The 21,857-nt window shown below is 50.3% G+C and overlaps 1 protein-coding gene across 1 annotated transcript; it reads left to right on the top strand.

The window, feature by feature from the left end:
* The first annotated feature begins 1,351 nt into the window (after window positions 1-1,351).
* Window positions 1,352-21,414, top strand: A3GALT2 (alpha 1,3-galactosyltransferase 2). Its single transcript, XM_023258430.2, has 5 exons — window positions 1,352-2,174; window positions 18,569-18,652; window positions 18,832-18,921; window positions 19,203-19,340; window positions 20,148-21,414. The coding sequence occupies exons 1-5, from the start codon at window positions 2,152-2,154 to the stop codon at window positions 20,833-20,835; spliced, it is 1,023 nt and encodes a 340-aa protein (XP_023114198.1). The 5' UTR covers window positions 1,352-2,151; the 3' UTR covers window positions 20,836-21,414.
* The last annotated feature ends 443 nt before the right edge of the window (window positions 21,415-21,857 follow it).

The following is a 21,857-nucleotide window of genomic DNA, read 5'->3' as shown; positions in this document are numbered from 1 at the left end:
AGGGCCAGGCGGGGCGGAACCCAGGGGAAAGCGGGAAGGCGCGGGGAACCACCCGGTGGAGGAATGCAGGCCCAGCGGGCAGGTGCACTAGGGCCCCGTGCGGATCCGGACAAGCCCCTTCACCCCAGACCCCCATTTTCCCTTCTGGGGAAAGTGAAAGCCAGGCCTCTCCTGAATTTGTTCTTCATGTGTGGTGAAGGAGGAAGACACCGAAACTCCTAAAAGAGGCCATGGTGAATTCGAGGGCACTGACACAAGCAAATACTGGTGGTTTTGTTCGGGTGACAGGCCCCACCTGTTGTAAGTTGGAAGGGTGCTTCTTTAAATTTTTTTTAAACATGTATTCATTTTTGGGAGACAGAGAGAGACAGAGCCCGAGCCGGGGAGGGTGAGAGAGAGGGAGACACAGAATCGGAAGCAGGCGCCAGGCTCCGAGATGTCATGTCAGCACAGAGCCTGACGCGGGGCTCCAACCCACAAACAGTGCGAGTGTGACCTGACCCAAGCTGAAGTAGGAAGCTTAACCGAGCCACCCAGGCAACCCGAAGCTTGCTTCTTTAAATCCGTAGGGAGAGCTTGCGAAAGCTCACGGTAGGCCACTTTTACCAAAACCTTACAGCAGTACCTGTTTCCACTAAGGAAAACAAATGCCAAGAGGGTTTTTGTTTTATGAAAAAAGGCAAAAAGTGAAAATAGCCTTTGCTTTGCAGCAAGCTGCCATAGAAGCTCATGCAGTGCTAGGCCCTTCCGGGGACCGGGGACCCAGGGACCGAGCTCCTTCCGGAGACCGTGCTCCTTCCGGGGACCTGGGACGTGTGGCATCTCCGTCCCCACAGCTCTGGGAGCATCTGTGCTTTGTCTCCATTTATTTTGTGTATCCGTTAGCAAGGCGACAGTGTCCTAAGGGAGCAGAAAAGCCCACCATGGGTTACCCTTTGGATCCAGGAACGCTGAAAAAAACTTTCCATATAAAGTAATGATTTAATTAAAACTTCGCTTTTATGCCTTTTCTACTGAGGGCAGTTTTCATAAAGAACTCTCTTCTTTCAGATAGCAGGAAAACCTGTATTCGTTCCTGTTTACGCTTTACTCAGAATTTTGAAGACTTTTTTGATCATGAGCCACGGTTTAAAAAAAAAAGGTCTCCCGCTCTCATATACATACCTAAATATAGATCTCTGAAACAAACATTTCATAAAACAATACCTACCTTTTTTTTTTAATTTTTTTTTCAACGTTTATTTATTTTTGGGACAGAGAGAGACAGAGCATGAACGGGGGAGGGGCAGAGAGAGAGGGAGACACAGAATCGGAAACAGGCTCCAGGCTCTGAGCCATCAGCGCAGAGCCTGACGCGGGGCTCGAACTCACGGACCCCGAGATCGTGACCTGGCTGAAGTTGGACGCTTAACCGACTGCGCCACCCAGGCGCCCCAAACAATACCTACCTTTATGTGCAATACATTCTAATATTTTCTTTTCAATTCTCTTCCTGTTCATACGTTTAAAACTTGGTCTTGATCCCTGAGCCACAAAACTGATTTCTGAGAACTTGCAAACTGCACTTTTAGAAAACCCTGCCCAGTGTAAACTTTCCAAAACCCTTCCCTATCCCTATCTTGTGTGGCTCTTACACTGTGCTGGGTGACCGGTGTATGTACCCCATTTTATTGTGAGTTGTCCAAGGTCACAACCAGGTGACCAGTGCCCTTGAGATCTGGCAGAACAGGATTTTTCCCTGGGCAGCAAACACCTTAGCGGGACTCACAGACCATAGTCCTCTCCCAGGGCTCCAAGATGCTGAAGAGGGGCGCAGGGACCCCCAAGGCAGGTAAGAGAAGTCAGTACAAAATCGCTCAGAGCCTCTGGCCAACCAGAGCTGGCTCGCCTGCCTCGGATTCACCTTCTCCCAGGTGATTGGCCCCAAGGGGGTTCCCAGCCCCCACCCCATCCTGGGGCCGGTTTCCTCCAGCAGGCACCGCCCCCAAGGGAGTCCCCCTCAGGGCAGTTCATCCCTGCCGGCTTCTGTGGGTGTGGTTTCTGACAGATGGCCTGCAGCTGCTTTGTCCCAGTCACCAGGAACTGGTTATTTCTCCCCTGGCTCCAAGCTAGAGGGTTCTTCCTGGCAGGCTGTCCCCACAGCTTCTCGACATGGCTCTCAAGGAGAGACTCAGGTGAGTTGGGGACACTGCCAGCATGTGGGGGAAGATGGGGCAGGACAGCTGAACCGGCAGAAATCCAGCCTGGTGGCCAGAACAAGGCAAGGAGGAGGCACAGAGGCTGAGCCATGGAGATCCTGGGCAAAGGAGACTCTGAGAGGGGACATCACTCAAGGGGTAGAGATGGTCCATGGGGCAGAGCTGGGTGGGGGCAGACTGCGTCCTGGGAGACCTTGTGGCTCCTGGGGGAGAGTGGGGTTACTCCCCTGGCTTCCCTGAACTCTGAGCCCCCTTGGTGAGCGAGAGAAAGGCCTAGTGCTGCGTCCCCTGCCATAGCCAAGACCTCTCTCTAGTCCCACTGGGACTGACCGTCCGGAGTTGAAATTTGTTCCCACTTCAGAACTAATGCTTGTTCTTTAACCCCTTCTTGAAAGCGAGGAGGTCGGAGAGGTTAGAGCTTGGGGTGGGCTTGAGGGACCACTTTCTGCAGGTGGAGGTGGGGCGGAAGGGGTGCCTTTGAAAATATCTGAGCAAGCCATGTGGAAGAATGGGTCAGGCAGGGGCCCCTGTGGACTAGGGTTCCCAGCTGGGGCATGGGAGGGGGCGGCAGGAGCTGGCAGGTGCCCACCCGGCCCTCACCCGGGGCCACTTGGGGCCCGCTCTGCCTGCCTGCCTTGGCTGAGGTCCAGTGCCCAAGATATGCATCAGCTTGCCCTACCGAGGTTGGGGGTTGGGGGTTGGGGTGGGTGCCGGCTAAATGAGTCAAGGTGGTGAAGGCTGAGAGCGGTCCGCTCTAGCCTTTTCTCGCCCCTGCAGCGCGGACAGGTGGTGTTTCCCAGAGTGTACCTCTGGGGTAGCATTGCTTCCGGGAGCCAGCTGCAGCCCGCCCTCCCGGAGCTTGGTGGGGCTGGTGTGTGCAAGGGGAGAGAAAGCTTCCTGCAGGAGAGACACTGACCGGGGGAGGGGAGGCAGGGGGGATGTGAGGTGCCTTGGGGGAATATTAACCCAGCCAGAGACCGTTGGGAGAGGAGCGTTAAGGTTGAGCTGGGGCCAGGTCAAAAGGTGCCCCAAATGCCACGTTCTGGCTTGGGAATCAGACAGACCTAAGTTCAAACTCAGCTCCACCGCTTAACCAGCCGTGTGACTTGAGCAAGTGATTTAATGTTTCTGAGCCTCAGTTTCTTCATTTATAAGGTGGAGATAATCATGGCATCTCCTTCAAGGGACCGTGGTCAGACCTCAATGCGATATGGACATAAAACACCCAGCAGGCAGAGTGCCTCAGTAAATGTCTGAAGATATTTGTAGAGTGCAGACTTAACGCTGAAGCAGAGTCTTGAGAAAGGAGTCACAGTTTGGGAAAGAATGAAGACAAGGAACCTATTCATTGCTTCATTTAGTTTACTGAACAAATATTAATAGCACCAACCATGAGGCAGGCTCTCAAGTTTGGCCCCAAGAAAACAAAGGGTAATAAAACGGCCCTGCCGCCTGGCGGGGCAGAAGTACAGAGTAGAGTTTGGCAAGTGCTTGAGTAGAGGTTTGCACAGGTGCGGAAGAGCATATGGCAGCAGGTGTTGGAGGGGGAGGTCGAGGAAGGCATCACGAGGAGGAGGCTGGGTGTAGAAGAATTTTCTGGAGCTTGGTGATGGTTGATAGCAAAACAGCAATGTGGGCAAAGATACAGAGGTGGGGAAGACACTAAGTCATGGCAAGTTGAAGAAACTTCACGGAAAGAGACGGGGCAAGTTAGGGGACAGTTACAGGAATCCAGATGAGAAGCAGGGGTGGGGAAGAAGGAGCCTGGGGCTCTGGTGGGGAGGCGGAAGCAAGAGGATTTGGTGACGAAGGGCTCCAAGGAGCGAGGAAGTGGTCCCACTTGGGTAACTTGGGACCCGTCAGAGAGAACACGTGGACATTATGATTGCATTTACCAGGATGGAGGAGACCTGAGTAGGGAGCAGGTTTCTGAGGAAAATCCACAGTTCCTTTTTGACTTAAGTTTGAGGTGCTTAGGAGACATCCAAGTAGAGAGCCCAGGTGGTACCAGTGCCCCCGGGGGTCCTCTGTCACTGTACCCATGATGCCCAGAACAGTCCCACCAGAGAATCCGGGCAGTGGTTCGGCCCCAACCCAGTTCCAGGATGGAACTTGAACTACACCACACAGTATAATAAGACTTTTGGTCTTTTTCCTGTGCTCCAGGCATAGAACTCCTAAAAACCTTGCAATTTCCTGAGTGATAGGACTATCTGTTGTTATTCACAATGAGTCACATGGTGACTTAGGGTAGGCCCCTCAATTGTCTCAGGATGGGACTAACCACCTGAATGGCCAAGTTGACTATAGACTTGGAACTTTCAGCCCCACCCCCGACCTCCAGGGAGGGAAGGCAGAGCTGGAGACTGGCTATAAAAACTCCTGCACAGCAACGTTTAGAAACTTTCCGGGTTGGTGAATGCATTCATATGCTGGGAGGGTGGCCCATTCCAACTCCGCGGGGCCAGAAGCTCCTGACCTCACTCTATGTAGCACTTCCTCTGGGTGTTCATGCATACCCTTTTTAAATAAACCAGTAAAGATAAGTAAAGTGCCTCCCTGAGTTATGTGAGCGGTTCTGTGAGCAACTTATGGAACACGAGGAGGGGCTTGTGGGAACCCCTGAGTTATGGTCAATCAGCCAGAAGTAGGGGTGGCCCAGGATTTGCAACTGGCTTCTGAAGAGTGGGCCGTCTCATGGGACTGCGCCCTTGACCTGTGGGATCTGGCACTAACTTCAGGTAAATAGTATAGAAATGAATCGAACTGTTGGACACTCACTTGAGGCTGGAGAAATGACGTGGTTGTTGGTGTTGGAAAACACCCCAGAGGGTGACTAGAACGTAAGGGGAAGCTGGACAAGAGAGGAGTATAAAGAAAGACATTTTCCTCCCTTAGATAACATTAAAAAACAAAATTCATCTGAGTAAATCTGAAGATCTAATTGGGTTTATTTACTGATTCATGAACCAGGCATCATCTCAGCAGACAGAAAGGAGCTCCGAGGGGCCGTACAAAATGGAAGGCTTTTGTACGCAGAAGGGGATGGAGGAAAGGAAGCTTCTAGCTAAAAGTGGACCGTTTCAGGGTACCTGGATGGCTCCGTCAGTTGAACATCCAACTCTTGATTTCGGCTCAGGTCGTGGTCTCATGGTTTGTGAGTTTGAGCCCCACGTGGGGCTCTGTGCTGACAGCGGGGAGCCTGCTTGGGATTCGCTCTCTGCCCCTCTCTTGCTTGTGCGCACTCATACTCTCTCTCTCTCCCTCTCTCTCTCTCTCCCTCTCTCTCTCTGTGTCTCTCAAAATAAATTTTTAAAAAAGCGGGCTGTTTCAGGTAAGGTCACTTTCCTTTGGGGGAACGTGGGGGGTCTATCAGGCAGATAACCTCACTAGTGCTTACCAGGTAATTCTAGACGGACTGGTTAAAAGTTACATTCCTGGGAGAAGGTGAAGACTGTGATCCCCTTTGGTGCCAAGTCTTGGCTTGCTGACAGGGGGCTTCGTGTGAGTGCCTCCATTTGGGGCCCTGTTGTTTCTTTTTTAACACTTCCACCCCCTTTTGATCAGACTCTCAGTTGAGTTGAGAGACATGTCCGAAGTGTAAAGGGCCTCTCTCCCACCTGTCACTCCAAGTTCTCCCAGTTTTCTCTGCTCCTGTGTGATATTCACAGGTCATGACCTCAGGATTACATTTGAAGTTGATCATTCTCTTCATTCCCCTTTTTGATGTTCCAGTCTCAGGAGATCATTTGCTTGGTGGTTAGGGGCTTTGAACGTGCATTTAAAGTTTTTGAGAGAGTACAGTGCCCCAGGGTTACTCCTATGATTATCATAAGCAGGATACCTCTCCATATCTAGAGTGCACCAAAGAGCCATGGTCCCCAAGACCCAAATCAGTCAAAATCAAATAAGTCAAACAAAGACCCCCTTGAAGGAGTCCTCTTTTTAAGCCAAGTGGCCTGCTCAGCAATCTTATGTAACCTTGTTTCAACTTCCCAGAAGTGTTAATCCAGGTGCGGGAGGCGGTGTTGACCGCAGCACAGATACCTCCTTGCTCAGCCCAAAGTTAATCAAGGGCTGTCCTATTGTCAAAAACCACCTTGGCCAGAGAGTCTAAGGACTTTCATTGGGCCTCCATTGCTCTAGCACAAAGCCATACTTTGAAAGTTAAGAAGAGTGTGCTGATCACAGCCTCATTTGTATTCACTCCCAGCCAGGGAGGTAGACACCTAAGGAAGCAAATCCTGAATCACAAAAGCCTCCTGGTAGGTCCTTTCTAACTTGATGGTGTAAATTTAGGGGAGTTGACCCACAGGGTGCCTTAGTTTGTTGGTGAACAGTTAGGGGCACAGCTAACCCGTTAGGTAAGAGTCATCGCCTGGTTATGCACCAACCACGTAGGCATTCATAGGCCCAAAGGAAGAGGAAAACCGCCCCAGACATAGACCCTGTGGGAGTACTGCTCCTGCTAGGGTGGCTCTGTGAATGGAGTCCACCACCATGGACAGAGCAGAGTTTTTGAAAGCTAGCAGTCTGAAAGGTTACCTCCCTTTAGCAATGGCCTGGAGATACAGATGCTGGTGCTCTCTTTCCAGGCCAATGCCAGCATAAAGGAAAGAAAAGAACAAAGGGTTTTACGTTAAAGTAGGGGGTCTCCATCTGGCACCTTGGGTGGACGCGGTCCACCTGGCTGTCAGCCAGCTACTTCTCTTCCTCGTCAATTTGATCTGGAAGTCTCCAGCCTCTGCACAGGACCAGATGTCAGGTGGAGCCTTCTTTAGCTGTGCAACGTGTACCCAAGGTTCAAGTCCCTAAAGGTGGCTGCCATCTGGGTAGCGAGGTGGACCTGGTATAGTCCCTTCCAAGGAGACTCAGGGCATTCTCTGTCCTTGTGACTCCCCGTCGGAAGGGTGGGAGAAACTTGGAAGCATCTGTTTGGAGAGTCAGAGCCAGATATTTCAGGAAACTAGAAGAATTCCAGGTCTAGTCCAGTTTACAGGCACTTAACAAAACCTCAAAGACGATACACAGGATTAGAATCTAGTATCTACAAAGGGACAAACATAATTTTTCTCTCTACGATTACCTCCACTTACCAAATATAATCACAGTAAAACTAATTTGTTTGCATTAAACCGACTTGATTATATAAGTGCGTTAAGAACAGTGGTTGATTGACCATACAAGTCCTTAAGACTGCTTTGCTGGAACTTTTCATAAGGAATTTCAGACTGAACTTTTAAGTCTTTGAGATAGGGAGCCAAGCCAAGGGCTCCACAGTAGATTTGACCTAAAATACCTACAGTTTGGGTGAATTCGTATCCATCAAAACCTCGGTAATATAACCAATGCTTCCCAAGGTGCCTTATTACAGGGAGAACCAGATTCACAGAGAACGTATGCAAATAACTATATTGCCATGAAAAAAAAAAAAACCAAAACAATAGTTTCTAAATTCTGGAGGGATCAGGTCGGAGAAAAAGTAAATGTTTCATCTTTATTTACAAAAGTACACACTTTACTGAATTGCTGTAAGTCACGTAGCCTTGTAAGATAAAAGGTTTCCTTAAATACAGAAAAACAAAACATTAAGGAACCAGAAACACTTCAGACAAAAAGTCAGAATAAGTTACAAGCATCCTTCCTGCTCGTTCTGTCCCGTGGAATCAATACTTGTTCTGCTTGAATCAGTTTTCCTATTAGTTCTGGAGATTTTTACCCATTTCAGTTTTATGGTCTTAAAGTTATAAGAAACCTGTACTGAATCTCCTTAAAGCCGAAGCACTTTTGCAAAAGCATCAGAGTGAAACATACCATCTGGGAATGACAAAAGGCTCGAAAATGGCCATTGCTAAATAGCATTGAGAAGGGAATTTGATTATTTCTGTAACATACAACATTTTAAGATAATAGCCAGGATTGTGGCTGATAGCATGACACCAGGACATATCAGATTTCCAGGAGTTTCACATAATTTCTGGAACACTTGCATACCTGCGCAAATACAACATAAGGAAGGCTTCATATTACTTATTTGACAATGCTCCCCATGTAATTTAACATGTCAAATAAGCTACATCAGTTTGGCCTCTCTCTTTTTACAGGGAGACAGAACAATTCTTTTATAGTTTTCCACAGATCCTGTGGAAAATCTCAAAGTTACTTCCAGGTCAAAAAGACTTCCTTCGGGGCGCCTGGGTGGCGCAGTCGGTTAAGCGTCCGACTTCAGCCAGGTCACGATCTCACGGTCCGTGGGTTCGAGCCCCGCATCGGGCTCTGGGCTGATGGCTCAGAGCCTGGAGCCTGTTTCCGATTCTGTGTCTCCCTCTCTCTCTGCCCCTCCCCCGTTCATGCTCTGTCTCGCTCTGTCCCAAAAATAAATAAAAAACGTTGAAAAAAAAAAAGACTTCCTTCAGCATTATATTGTAGGGGGAGGAGGAAAAAGTTGGTAAAAGGTCTTAAAAATACTTGAGCAAATAAGATCACAGGTTATTGGGGAGCATTAACTTGGTTATCTATTTAACCATGACAATCAGAGACTCTGTAAACAAATACAGAGAGTTAAGTTGTAAAACAAAAAAGAGCTCTTTGCCCTTCTAATAGGGAAGGCTTGGTTCTCTTAAGCAAGCAAAGATCTGATAGGAAACACAAGAAATTATTTTGACAGGCCACAAAAATCTTTGTTTTCTAGGCAGATTACTTAAAGGTAAAGAGAAAGCTCTGCAACCTCTTAGCAATATCTTATCTTTCTTTTTTTTTTTAAATATCTTTCTTAGACCAACAGTCTAAGAAAACTGTCCTTTTAACAGAGAGGAAACCAATTTTAATTTTGTCTCCATTTTTTTTTTTTTTTTTTTTTTTTAAAGAGAGAGAGCATGAGCAGGGGAGGGGCAGAGAGAGAAGGAGAGAAAGAATCCCAAACAGGCTCTGTGATGACAGCATGGAGCCCAACGCAGGGCTTGAACCCCGAGATCATGACCTGAGCCAAACTCGAGAGTCAGACACTTAAGCGACTGAGCCACCCAGGCGCCCCCGATTTTTTAAACTTCTGTCCACTCCAATCTTAGCCATCTTGACCACACATAAAATCCTTTTCCCAAGATTCCTTTTCAACAGACCATCTGCAACCTTCTTTTTTACCAGATTTTGTCCTGTTTTTCCTCTTTCCCATTCTGAATAACCAGCCTTACTTTTAGGACAAAATAACTTTCTTTTCCCTCAACAAAAATGCAGTTCCATTCCTCATATCTTCTCTTACCGAAAGTGTGCATCCTACTTTCCTTTCATACAGAGAACTTTCTTTATTAATTTCTAGTAGTTTTATTTTCCTTCTGTTAAGGATTAGAGTTGACCACGGGTGCCTGGGTGGCCTAGTCAGTTAAGTGTCCGACTCTTTTTTTTTTTTAAGTTTTTTATTTATTTTGAGAGAGAGAGAGCAAGAGAGCAGGGGATGGACAGAGAGAATCCCAAGCAGACTTCAAGCTGTCTACACAGAGCCCAATGCAGGGCTTTAAACTCACAAACGAGGAGATCATGACCTGAGCTGAAATCAAGAGTCAGATGCTTAACCAACTGAGCCACCCTGGAGCCCCAAATTTCTGATTCTTGATTTTGGCTCAGGTCATGATCTCACAGTTTGAGTTCGAGCCCCGCGTTGGGCTCTGCACTAAGTGTGGACTCTGCTTAGGATTCTCTCTCTCCCTCTCTCACTGCCCCTCCCTCACTCTTTTGCTCTCTCTCTCTGTCTCTCTCTCTCAAAAATAAACATTAAAAAAATTACAATTGACCCTCAGACAACATGGCTTTGAACTACATGGGTCCATTTATAATGGATTTTTTCTCAATACAGTACAGTATTGTAAATATTTTCTCATCCTTATGATTTTTTAAATAACAATTTTTTTCCTCTAGCTTCCTTTAAGAACACAATATATGATACATATAACCTACAAAATATGTGTTAACCTCAGTAAGGCTTCCTGTCAACAGTAGGCTATTAGTAGTTAAGTTTGAGGGGGTGTCAAAAATTATATGCAGATTGTTTTTTAACATTTATTCCTTTTTTGAGAGACAGTGTGAGCAGGGGAAGGACAGAGAGGGAGACACAGAATCTGAAGCAGGCTCCAGGCTCTGAGCTGTCAGCACAGAGCCCAACCTGGGGCTTGAACTCACAAACTGAGATCATGACCTGAGCGGAAGTCGGAGGCTTAACCCACTGAGCCACCCAGGCAACCCAATGATATCCAGATTTTTACTGCAAGCGAGGGTCAGCGCCCCTAATCCCCACATTGTTCGGGATTGTATGTACTTTGCTGGAGTTTACATTTCAAGGAGATAGCCCACACCGGAAGAGGAGAGTCCCTAGAGAAGACCAGATAGAACATTTACACCTCAAAGGCACAGGGAAAGAATGCAAAACCCTCCAGGGACGCTTGTTCCCCAAGGTCAGAATTTTTACAGTACCTACACGCCTTTTACAATGAATAAGGGTCAGGTTAATTGTTACAAAGAATGAGTGGGCTTTGAATGGTCTCGAGAGCTGCATTTCTGGTCTTGCAAAGATTTGTGGGATAAGGACAGTTGCCTCTAACTCCTCTGAGAATTGTGTTGCATCCTGGAGGACTTCCAGGGGCTGACACACCCATGCACCTACGTTGGAACGTTTTTCTTTCCCTCTGAGTACATTCAGCTTAAAGGAGAAGGTCTAAAAGAATTCCTATCTGGCTCAAAATATCAGCTCCCAGTTTGGCCAAGTTTATGACCAGAGTGTTATTAACTCCTCTCAAATATCTTGTCAGGTTTCAGTCGGGACAAACAGTAAATATTTCTGGCAGTAGAAAACAATCCTGCAAACCCAAGAGGCACCCTTAAAGAAGGTGCAAAAGATATTATCTTCACAAGATCTAGAGCCCTTCCCAAAGATCAAGAACAATGGCCTAGATTTGGAAAGGGAGGGACAACGTGCAAACTTACTTTTTTTTTCTTTCTACCAAATACTAAAGAGATCCAGGAGAGCTGACTCTGGTAAGAATATTCTCAGATTCAGGTGGCTTCTTCCAGTCTTTCCCAGGATCCCACTTGCAAGCCCCAAGTGAGGTTTAAAGTAGAGATTGTAGGGGCACCCGGTGGCTCAGTAGGTTAAGCATCCAACTTTGGCTCAGGTCGTGATCTCCCAGTTCAAGCCCCACATCAGGCTCCTTACTGACAGTGTGGAGCCTCCTTGGGATTCTCTCTCTCTCTCTCTCTCTCTCTCTCTCTCTCAAAAGAAATAAACTTTAAAAAGATAGCGATTGTAGCTCCAGTATCTACCAAAATATCTACCAATATCTACCAAAATTAGTTTTAATTTTAGTTTTTAATATTTTTCATGTTTGTTTACTTTTGAGAAAGCAAGAGAGAGAACATGAGTAGGGAAGGGGCAGAGAAAGAGGAACACAGAATCTGAAGCAGGCTTCAGCCTCTGAGCTGTCAACACAGAGCCCGACACGGGGTTCAAACCCATGGACTGGGAGATCAGGACCTGAGCTGAAGTCTTAAATAAGTGATCTCCTCTAAATGGAATGTTCTCTGGGGCACCTGGGTGGCTCGGCTGAGTGTCCCAACTTTTGATTTTAGCTCAGGTCATGATCCATCCCAGGGTCGTGGGATCAAGCCCTGTGCTTGGGGTTCTCTCTCTCCCTCTGCCCCTCTCCCCCCGCTCACATGTGCCCTTTCTAAAAATTAAGAAAATTTAAAAAATAAACAAATACATAAATAAGTGGAATGTTCTCCATAATGGCAGTTGTAGTTCTAGGTTGCTTGAGTAAGATTTTTGCCATTTTGTAGGTATCTATAGCTTTTAGCACTGCAGTTCTTAGACACAGAATAAGTCAGCAGACTGGAAGATGGTGTGCTCAACTCTTGTAATTTAAAAAAAAAAATTTCATGAACATTTATTTATTTATTTTTGAGAGAGAGAGCAAGAGAGCACGAACGTTGTGGGGGAGGGGCAGAGAAAGAGGGAGATACAGAATCCGAAGCAGGCTCCAGGCTTCCGAGCTGTCGCTGTCGGCACAGAGGGGCTTGAACTCAACAAACCGCGAGATCGGGACCTGAGTTGAAGTCGGACGCTTAACTGACTGAGCCACCCAGGCGCCCCTCAACTCTTGTAATTTAAGAATCCCATTAGTAGTAGTAGTTATTCTTTTTGAGCCAAGCCTTTGGGTGTCTCAGAACCAAACTAATACTTAAAAGAGATGTGCTGCTGGATTGGGAATTGTGTGACGCTTTACGGTGTACCTCGTTGCATGGAGGTTTTCTTGAGGTTGGCAGGTGACCTACTGCGACTCTTCGCCTAACCTAACAGGAAATTTTGGGTTAAGTGGCAAGTGTTCTAACAGTTTTTAAATGTTTGACCCACGCCCACCAATTTGGGCAGCTTTTGAGATTCCCAATGGCAATAGCCTTTACCTGATGGACATAACAGAGACCAACAGTGACCAAAGAAATGGGACTGTGGACACCAGCAGTAACCTGTGGACTGGCCGACAAAGGGCCTGTGTGCTCCCCCCAGCAACTCCCAGTGTGGAAGTGGGGCCTGGGGGGAGGGCTGAATCACAGACCCCAGAGAACTGAGTCCAAACAAATGGGGGCTGGAGCTGCCACCGGCAGTTCCCAGCGTGGAATCTGGGGACAGAACGAAAGGTCTGGGGTTTCCAAGAAAATGGGGGCAATTCACACTAAACCAAGGACTAGGGGCTTGGGTTCTGGGTGGAACTGTCTGTTAGCTCAAGCTGACCAGCCCCAGACTGGAAAGCCAATGGGATCAGGAGGCTGATGCAAAGTATGTGAGCTCAGAACCAAGAGGACCATAACCCTCAGAAACAGCGAGAAAGAGAATACAAAGGGTTCGAGGTGCCACGCCTGTGTTCCTCGTTGTCCCCAGAGCCTCCAGAAGTCTCCTTTGTTCCTGTCACCGCCAGCAAATCTGTTAAACAAAATTCAGTGGAGTAAATGTGAAGGTCTTAATCGGCTTTATGTAACAATTCATGAATCGGGCGGCATCTCATCTCGGCAGATACAAAGGAGCTCTGAGGGGGCTGTAGAAATGCTGTTCTAGGCAGAAGAGGTGGGAGGAAAAGGCAGTTTCTAACAAAGACTGGACTGCTTCGAGCAAGGTCACTTTCTTTTAAGGGAAAGTGGGGGCCCATCAGGCAAGTATTCTCACTAGTGCTGACCGGGTAATTCCAGACTGACTGGTTAAAGGCACATTTCTGGGAGAAGGTGAAACTGCATTTAGTGACTCCATTTGGGGCCTATTGTTTCTTTAACAAAGACAAAAGTAACACCTGCTCATTGTACAGCGGAATGTGAGAGAAGTGTATCCAGCAGAAATCCCCTCTTCCCTCTAATTTCAGCCCCCCAGTAACTGGTGCATCTCCTTCAGAATCCGTGCGTCTAGTAGCCATCAGCCCTATGTAGCTACCAAGCACTTGAAATGTGGCTCATTCCAGTTGAAATGTGCTATAAATCTAAAATATATACTGGACTGAGTACTTAGACTTAGTATGAGACAAGAATATAAAGTATCTCCACCATTTTCATATTGATTATATGTCAAAAGGATATTTTGGACACAGTGGGTTAAATTAAAATGTTATTAAAATTAATTTCAGCCCTTTTCACAGTTTGTTTTTTTTCAACGTTTTATTTTACTTTTGGGACAGAGAGAGACAGAGCATGAACGGGGGAGGGGCAGAGAGAGAGGGAGACACAGAATCGGAAACAGGCTCCAGGCTCTGAGCCATCAGCCCAGAGCCTGACGCGGGGCTCGAACTCACGGACCGCGAGATCGTGACCTGGCTGAAGTTGGACGCTTAACCGACTGCGCCACACAGGCGCCCCCCCTTTTCACAGTTTTTTATGTGGCTACTAGAAAATTTTAATTTACATATCTGGCTCATATTGTACTTCTTTGGTTTCTTTCCTTTTTTTTTTTTTTTTTTACTTTTTTAAATGTTTATATTTATTTTGAGAGAGAAAGCATGTACGAGCAAAGGCGGGGCAGGGAGACAGGGAAAGAGAGAGAGAATCCCAAGCAGGCTCTGTGAATGCTAGCACAGCTGGATGCGGGGCTCAGACTCACCAACCATGAGATCATGACCTGAGCCGAAATCAAGAGTCGAACCCAGGCACCCTTCATATTGTACTTCTATTGGATAATGCTTTTCTAGATCTTTCCCGACACGTTTATGAAAGACCATAGGTATGCATGTCTGTAAATGGGGGCTTTCCCCTCATAGAAGTGAGATCAGCCTCTATACACAGTCCTGTTATTTCCTTTTCCACTTCACACATCGGGACCTCTTTTCCAGAATGTACATAGAAATCCACCTCATCCTTTTCACGGGTCCTGTTGGCTTTCTGCGGTATAGGTGTGCATAATTCACGAATCCAATTCGCCACTGATCAACACTGGGGTTTCTGAGACGTCCATTCACTCTTTCAAACAAAGCTATGAGAGCATCCTTGGTCTACCCACCGTGAGTCTCCATTTCTAGAGGTGGGAAAGCCGGGTCAGGCGAGAGCACTTCGAATGTGACCGCCAAGGAGTCAGATTCTGAAGGCTTCTTGGACAGAGCTGCGAGGTTTAGACTTTATCTTGCAGGCAGTAGGAAGGCTTAAAACTTGTTTGGTTTGATTTTGTTTTTCTAAATTGCTAACTGTGTATCTTTCCTGCATTAAAAAGCCAATATAAGCACATTTTAAAAACTTGAAAAAATAAAGGGAAAAAAAAGCCCTACTATAACTTATTGCATAGATACTGAAGTTTTCCTTTTTAGTCTTATTTTCTGGTGCATGTTTTAATTCCTGCTAAATTATCATCATACTGCCCAGGGGCACCTGGGTGGCTCAGTCGGTTAAGCGTCCAAATTTGGCTCAGGTCACGATCTCATGGTCCGTGAGTTCAAACCCCTCATCGGCTTCTGTGCTGACAGCTCGGAGCCTGGAGCCTGCTTCGGATTCTATGTCTCCCTCTCTCTGCCCCTCCCCTGCTCACACACTCTCTCTCTCTCTCTCTCAAAAATAAACATTTTTAAAAATTTAAAAATAAATAACAATAATCATACTGCCCATTGATTTTAGAACCTGCTTTTTTCATTTACGGTTTCTGCATAAGCATCTTTCCACGTGACCACAGAATCGTCAGAAAAAGGCTATTTAGTCGGTGGGCTGGCTGCTAGGGCCTTTTCAGCAGCCCGCGGAATGCCTTGTCCCTGGTGCTTCCAGTCAGGATCCAACCAAGCCCAAGTGCCCCTCACGTAAAGGAAACACACACTCCTCCACCAATCCCAGCCTCTCAGCCCCATCCGGTTGCCCCCACCCGCCTCCTTCCTTCCAGCCACACTTCTGGAGAGTCAACCCACGCCCCTGCCTCCACCACTGCACCCCCACTTACTCCTCCACCCACCCCACCAGTCGGGCACTGTCTCCTTTCCCAGCTCCCCTGGCCGGGTCCCTTTAACCTTGACCAAGTCCTGCCTGCCCCCTTGACAGCCCTCCACCACCCCACCACCAACGCCCTGGTTCACGAGGGCTAGCAGCCCGGAACTGCCTTCCTGCCTCCAGCCACGCTCCCTCACCCCTCAGGGTCCAGGCTCAACTGTTTAGCTGCAGTATTTTTTTTTTTTTTTTTTTCAAATAAAAATCTGCATCAGTCCCTGGAGGAAGTATCTTTCAGGGCTCCCTATGGTCCTCCAGATGAAGCCCACCCAACCCCTTAGCCTGGAATGCAGGGTGATCTGGCCCTGGCTTACCTTCGGCCTCACCTGTCCCCGCTCCCCACCTGCACTCCACCCTGCAGAGTGACCCGTAGTGCCATGCGCACCCCACATTTTCTCTCCCCTCTCCCTTCTGTACGTTGTTGTTTTCTTCTCATAGACCTCCCTTCCCCGCTGCTGCCTTCTTTGCCCGGATAACTTCTAATCATTAGAAGCCACCTCCTCCAGGAAGCCTCCCCAACTTCCTCCCCATCTGTCAAGGTTCAGTTGCCACCCTCCAATTTGCCCTCATAGCATCTTGTATTTATACTGATGACAGCCTTTACTGTGCTGTGTTCCATTCATCTGTTTGAGGTCTGTCATCTGACCCATTTCCTCTCTTCCTGGCCATCCACATCTTCCTGATTCCATTCCCTGAAGATAAGGTCTGTGCCTTGCTCACCTCTGAACCCTTGACCTAGCAAGTGCATGATTCTGAGCTTGTGCCCAATAAATATAGGGTGAAGGCATGCATAAGCAGAAACTAGTGAACATCTTGATGGATAAGCTTTTTGCATCCTGAAAATGATCTCTGAGCAGACTCTCAGAAGTTGGGGTGATTGGATTAAAGGGTAGGAACAGTGAAAGCTTCAATCCCCATAGCTAAGTAGCTATCCAAAAAGATCTAGCAATCTTCACTCCCACCAGCAACTGTAAGAGTGCCTGTCTCACTGTATACTTGAAGCGTGGCTAGTTTTTGTTGTTTTGTTTGGTTTTTTTTTTTTTTTAAGCTCATTTTATAGGTAAAACATGCCACCCTGTTCTAATTTGTATGTCTTTGGTTACTAGTGAGGGTGAACATTTCCCCATAGATTTGCCTTCTAAATGTATTTCTTCTTGGATGTTTGGCCATGTGACGTGGACACTGTGAAAGCAGGTGGGCATTTTATAGGATGACTTTGGGGGTTGTGTAGGAAGGGGCTGGAAGTTGATGCTTCAATGGTCCTGGTGGGGGATGTGCAGGCAGGATCACTGTGGGGCCAGGAGTACCACAGGGGCCCGGGGGGCGGGGGGGGAGGACATCCAGGAGGTGAAGTCAACCCACCCTGGGGACTGACAGCAGATGACAGGGGCGGGGGTGAGAGAGAGGAAGGGGTTGGGGTGCAGTCAGGTTTCTGGCTTGGCCAACTGAACAGAAGGAGGTACCATGTGCTGAGAAGGTGCACAGGTGGACACAGGCACACAGACACCACAAGACCCCTCTCCTATCTACTAGTTACGTCTGATGAGGAACAGCCAAGTCGGGTAGCTGAGAAGGCAGGGAGGCAGGAGCGTCTGATCCGGCAGGCTTGAGAGAGACCAGGGGAGCCAGACTTTGGAAGGATTTGTAGGGCAGAGAGTGGAGTTGGGAGGTTGTCCGGGGATCATGAGGGTCTGTTCAGGAGTAATGACAATTGCAACTGAGCTAGAACTGTGTGCAAGGCCTTGCCCTAACTGCTTAGCGTGTATCAACTCACTAGCCACCTCAGCCCTCTGAGGGAAGCATTCTTATCATCCACATTTTATAGATGAGGAGACTGTAGTGCAGCAGTCCAGAACCTTGCCCAAGGCCAGACAACTTACAAATGGTGGACTGGGATTGGAACCTGGGGGTCTGGCCCCGGTGTCCGTGCTCCTCACCAGGCGGTTCCAGCCTTTCAGGAGACATGGGCACACAGGAGGGGTGGGGGATACTGGATGAGATCCCCCAGAGGATCTCGACTTTGGGGGCCCTTCCTGGATGACCCCCAACCGTGGCCACACGCCAAAGCTGACCTCCTCCGAGCAGGAATGGGGCTTCTGAGCTCTGCTGGACGTACCCAGCCCAGTGGCTGAAGCCACTGTAGACGCGTGGCCCCTGACCACAGCCCACCCCCCACGCAGCCCCTCAACTCATCAGTGTCAGACAGTTCTCAACTCCCAGTCACCAAGCCACAAACTTCCTTGCATCCCCTCCCAGTCTCTTCTCCTGTCCAAGGCCAGTCCTGCCCCCTACCCAGGCTAAGCACCCCAACCTCTAATATTATCGTCCCCCAAACCTGCCCAAGGTCATGTCCCGTTGCACTGCTGGGAAAAGCAAAGGATTATGTATCCAAATATTCATCAAAAGGGACCTGGTCAGGTAAATGATGCTCTATCCAATAAATGGCATATTGGGCAGCTGGGGAAAAGGGGGGGCAAGCACTTCAAGTATTCAGAGGGGATAACCGCAAAGATAATGGTCAGTGGAGGCAGTGGAAAATGCAAGATGCAGAGCGGCATATCTACTGTGCTGCCACCGATCGGGGGAGGGGAGGAGGGAGGATTTGCCACCATATTTATATTTGGCTGCATACGCACAGATCACCTCTGGAAGGAGGCACAAGAAAAGAGTAGCGCTGGCTCCCCTCCATGCAGAGCCAACTGGGTGGATGGGACCAGGAAAGACTTTGCACTACATATACTCTTTTGTACCTCTGAATACCTGTACCATGTGAAAAGAATATATTTGTATCCAAAAATAAATAACCTGCAACATTAAAATTACATAAGCAATTTCTCATGTGTATGTGTATGTATAAATGAGTTGCTAACGCCCTCCCCACCACCCAGGACCTGGAAGAGACTCTTCTGGTTGCTGATCCTATTTGCACTTGGCCTCTTAGGGCTGTACCTGTATGGGCTCCCTGTAATCAGGTACAACTCCCTTCCCCCAGCCCTCAACGTGGGAACCAGCAGGGTCGGGGCCTCTTCTAAGTGCCTCCTTGAGGGATGGTGGGCGATGGCTATCTTGGCTGCACACTTGTCCTTGTGGGCTCCCCCTCCTTGTAAAGTGCAAAGAGAGAGGGCCCCTCACTGCTGCCCCCGCCCTGCAGGCATCTGGAAGTCCTCATCCCCATGGGTGTCTGCCCTTCCGCCAGAATGGCCCTGCTGAGAGACAACTTCACGGGTCTCTTGCATCCCTGGTAAGGAGCTAACACCCACATGCCCTAGAGAGCTCTGCCTTCCGTGTCCCTGCCCTCCACACATCCCTCACCCTGGCAGGGCCAGGTACTCCTCCCAGGGGCCCCATCAGGTCACACATCTCCCAATCCTCTGTGTTGGATCTAGGCTAGGGACTTCTAGGGGCGGGGGCTGGGTGGGACCCATTTGTGGGGCCCTGGGGTATGGCACTGGGGAGGTGGCGGTGACAATGCACCAGACCAGTGGATGAATGGACCTATCTCTCCATCCCTGTCCCGGCCAGGGCCCGGCCTGAAGTCCTGACCTGTACCTCCTGGGGGGCCCCCATTATTTGGGATGGCACCTTCGACCCAGCTGTGGCCCAGCGGGAGGCTCTGCAGCAGAACCTCACCATTGGTCTGACTGTCTTTGCTGTAGGCAGGTAAGGCCCGGGGAGGGGAGCGGTGCTGTCCAGGCAGGGAGTGGAAGGGGTGTGCATGGGACGCAGGGATGGGGCACAGGGTTCTCCCCGGCCGCAGGATCCCAAAGCGAAGAGGGAAGCAGAGACAGCACCTCTTGTCCCAGCCTCCCGGGGAGCAGGCAGGACCACCCTTTCCCTTTCCCTCCTCCCTAGACACCGGCACCATGGAGCCCACCCAGCACAGGCCCCTACCCAGGGACCCTCCTGACCATCTGCGTGAGGAACTGTCACAACCTCAGTGATGACAACAACGGCTGTTATTACAGCTTAAGATTCTGTGGGCAGGAACTCCCGAAGGGCTCCCCGCTGCTCCCCCATGTCTGGGCCTCCCCTGGGATGGCCGACTGCTGAACACCGGTGAGGCACCTGTCTTCACAATGCCTTCCGCGCGGCTGGCTGGGCTTCCTCACATCGCCCCGGCATCACGGGTCCAGGCCTTCGTAAGCTCTAAGCTTCGAAGGCTCAGAGCCCTAACGAGGCAAAGGCTAACGCTGCCGGCCGTCCCAGGGCCAGCACCGCCCCTCTGCCGCGGGACCCTGTTGATCCAGGCGGGCAGCGGGAGCCCACGGTCAAGGCAGGGAACCCAGGGCTGCGAAGGGGAGCGATCTGCAAGCCTCTGCGCCCGCCTTGAAAGCTGCTGCGGCTGGAGGGTTGCGGAGCCCCGGAGCCCGTGGCTGCAGGGAGCCGGGAGCCCGAGCCCGGGCGCGGCCGGGGCCGAGGAAGGCGCCGCGCTCGGGCTGACCCGCCCCGCCCCACCCCGCCCGGCAGGTACCTGGAGAAGTACCTGGCGCGCTTCCTGGAGACGGCCGAGCAGCACTTCATGGTGGGCCAGCGCGTGGTGTACTACGTGTTCACCGAGCGCCCGGACGCCGTGCCCCGCGTGGCGCTGGCCCCGGGCCGCCTCCTGCGCGTGGAGCGCGTGGCCCGCGAGCGGCGTTGGCAGGACGTGTCCATGCAGCGCATGCACACGCTGCACGAGGCGCTGGGCGGGCGGCTGGGCCGCGAGGCGCGCTTCGTGTTCTGCATGGACGTGGACCAGTACTTCCACGGCGCCTTCGGGCCCGAGGCGCTGGCCGAGTCGGTGGCGCAGCTGCACTCCTGGCACTACCGCTGGCCGCGGTGGCTGCTGCCCTACGAGCGCGACGCGCGCTCGGCCGCCGCGCTGGCGCCGGGCGAGGGCGACTTCTACTACCACGCGGCCGTGTTCGGGGGCAGCGTGGCGGCGCTGCGCGGGCTGACGGCGCACTGCGCGCGGGGCCAGCGGCGGGACCGCGAGCTCGGCCTGGAGGCGCGCTGGCACGACGAGAGCCACCTCAACAAGTTCTTCTGGCTGCACAAGCCCGCCAAGGTGCTGTCGCCCGAGTTCTGCTGGAGCCCCGACATCGGCTCGAGGGCGGAGATCCGGCGGCCGCGCCTGCTCTGGGCGCCCAAGGAGTACGCCCTGCTGCGCGACTAGTCCCCGACCCCCCGCCGGCCCGGGAAGGGGGCCCCTGAAGCCGTCGGGGCGCCCCGGAGGGCAGCGAGAGCTTGGATCCAAACAGCCCTGCCCGCCTGGCCGTGGGATCGTAGCGGTGGGAGGAGGAGGCCCTGGCCTTTGGGGAGCTAGCTGTTCTACAGGAGGGAAAGGTCCCTTTCCTCCACTTTCAACAGCCACCGACGAAGCACCGCGACAGTAGCGCCTCGCAAGCTACCCTTCACCTCTGACCTTACTGGATTCGGCTGATGCCTCCTGCAGAGCTGTTTTAGCCCTTCCCGCCCCGCCCCCCCCCCCAACGCCAGCCCCTAACCCCCTTTTTGATAAGGAGACTGAAGCACAAAAAGGGAACGTAAGTGCCTAAGGCACAGAGAAGCTGTGAGTCTGGGCGGCAGCTGGAGAGCCAGGACTGGCTCTCACTCCAAAGAGAGTAGCTTCTGGGTGAACAGGAGAAAGCTGCTGCCACAGAAGAAACATCTGAGTCCTTGGCTTTGCTCCCCCCACCCTCAAGCAGCTTTGTGCGTATTTAAGTAATATTACAATAAAATTATTCCAAAGGTATCCTTATGGCCCTCTCTCCTGACAGTGTCCACAAAAAGGACATTTCCTTGATGCGGGGCCCATAGTCTGGGCCTGGTAAGTTTCCTTACTCATGGCTGCTATCTAGACTTTTCACCCCCGGGTGGGGGGCTGCGGGGGGAGTGGGAAACACAGGCTCTGAACAGCAGGTGAAATCATCAGGCCCTGCAGGAAAGGTGGTTACGGGGCCAAGGAGACAGGGAAGGTAGCAGCTTGGAAGCCCCTGCGCTGTCCTCTGACACTTGGGGAAACTGAGGCCCTGGGAGGGTGGGATTTCACTCCAGGTCTCCCGAATCCAGTATACAGTGTTCTCACAGACCTTGCGTTTTTATGAGCCTCCACTGTTCCCAGGAAGGACAGCAGTTCCAGCGTAAATCCGTCCTGATGGTTTTCACAATCTGATCATTTTTACAAGCGGGTTCCAC

Source organism: Felis catus, chromosome C1 (assembly GCF_018350175.1).
Source record: "Felis catus isolate Fca126 chromosome C1, F.catus_Fca126_mat1.0, whole genome shotgun sequence".
Lineage (NCBI taxonomy): Eukaryota > Metazoa > Chordata > Mammalia > Carnivora > Felidae > Felis > Felis catus.
This window is presented reverse-complemented; position numbering and strand designations above follow the sequence as displayed.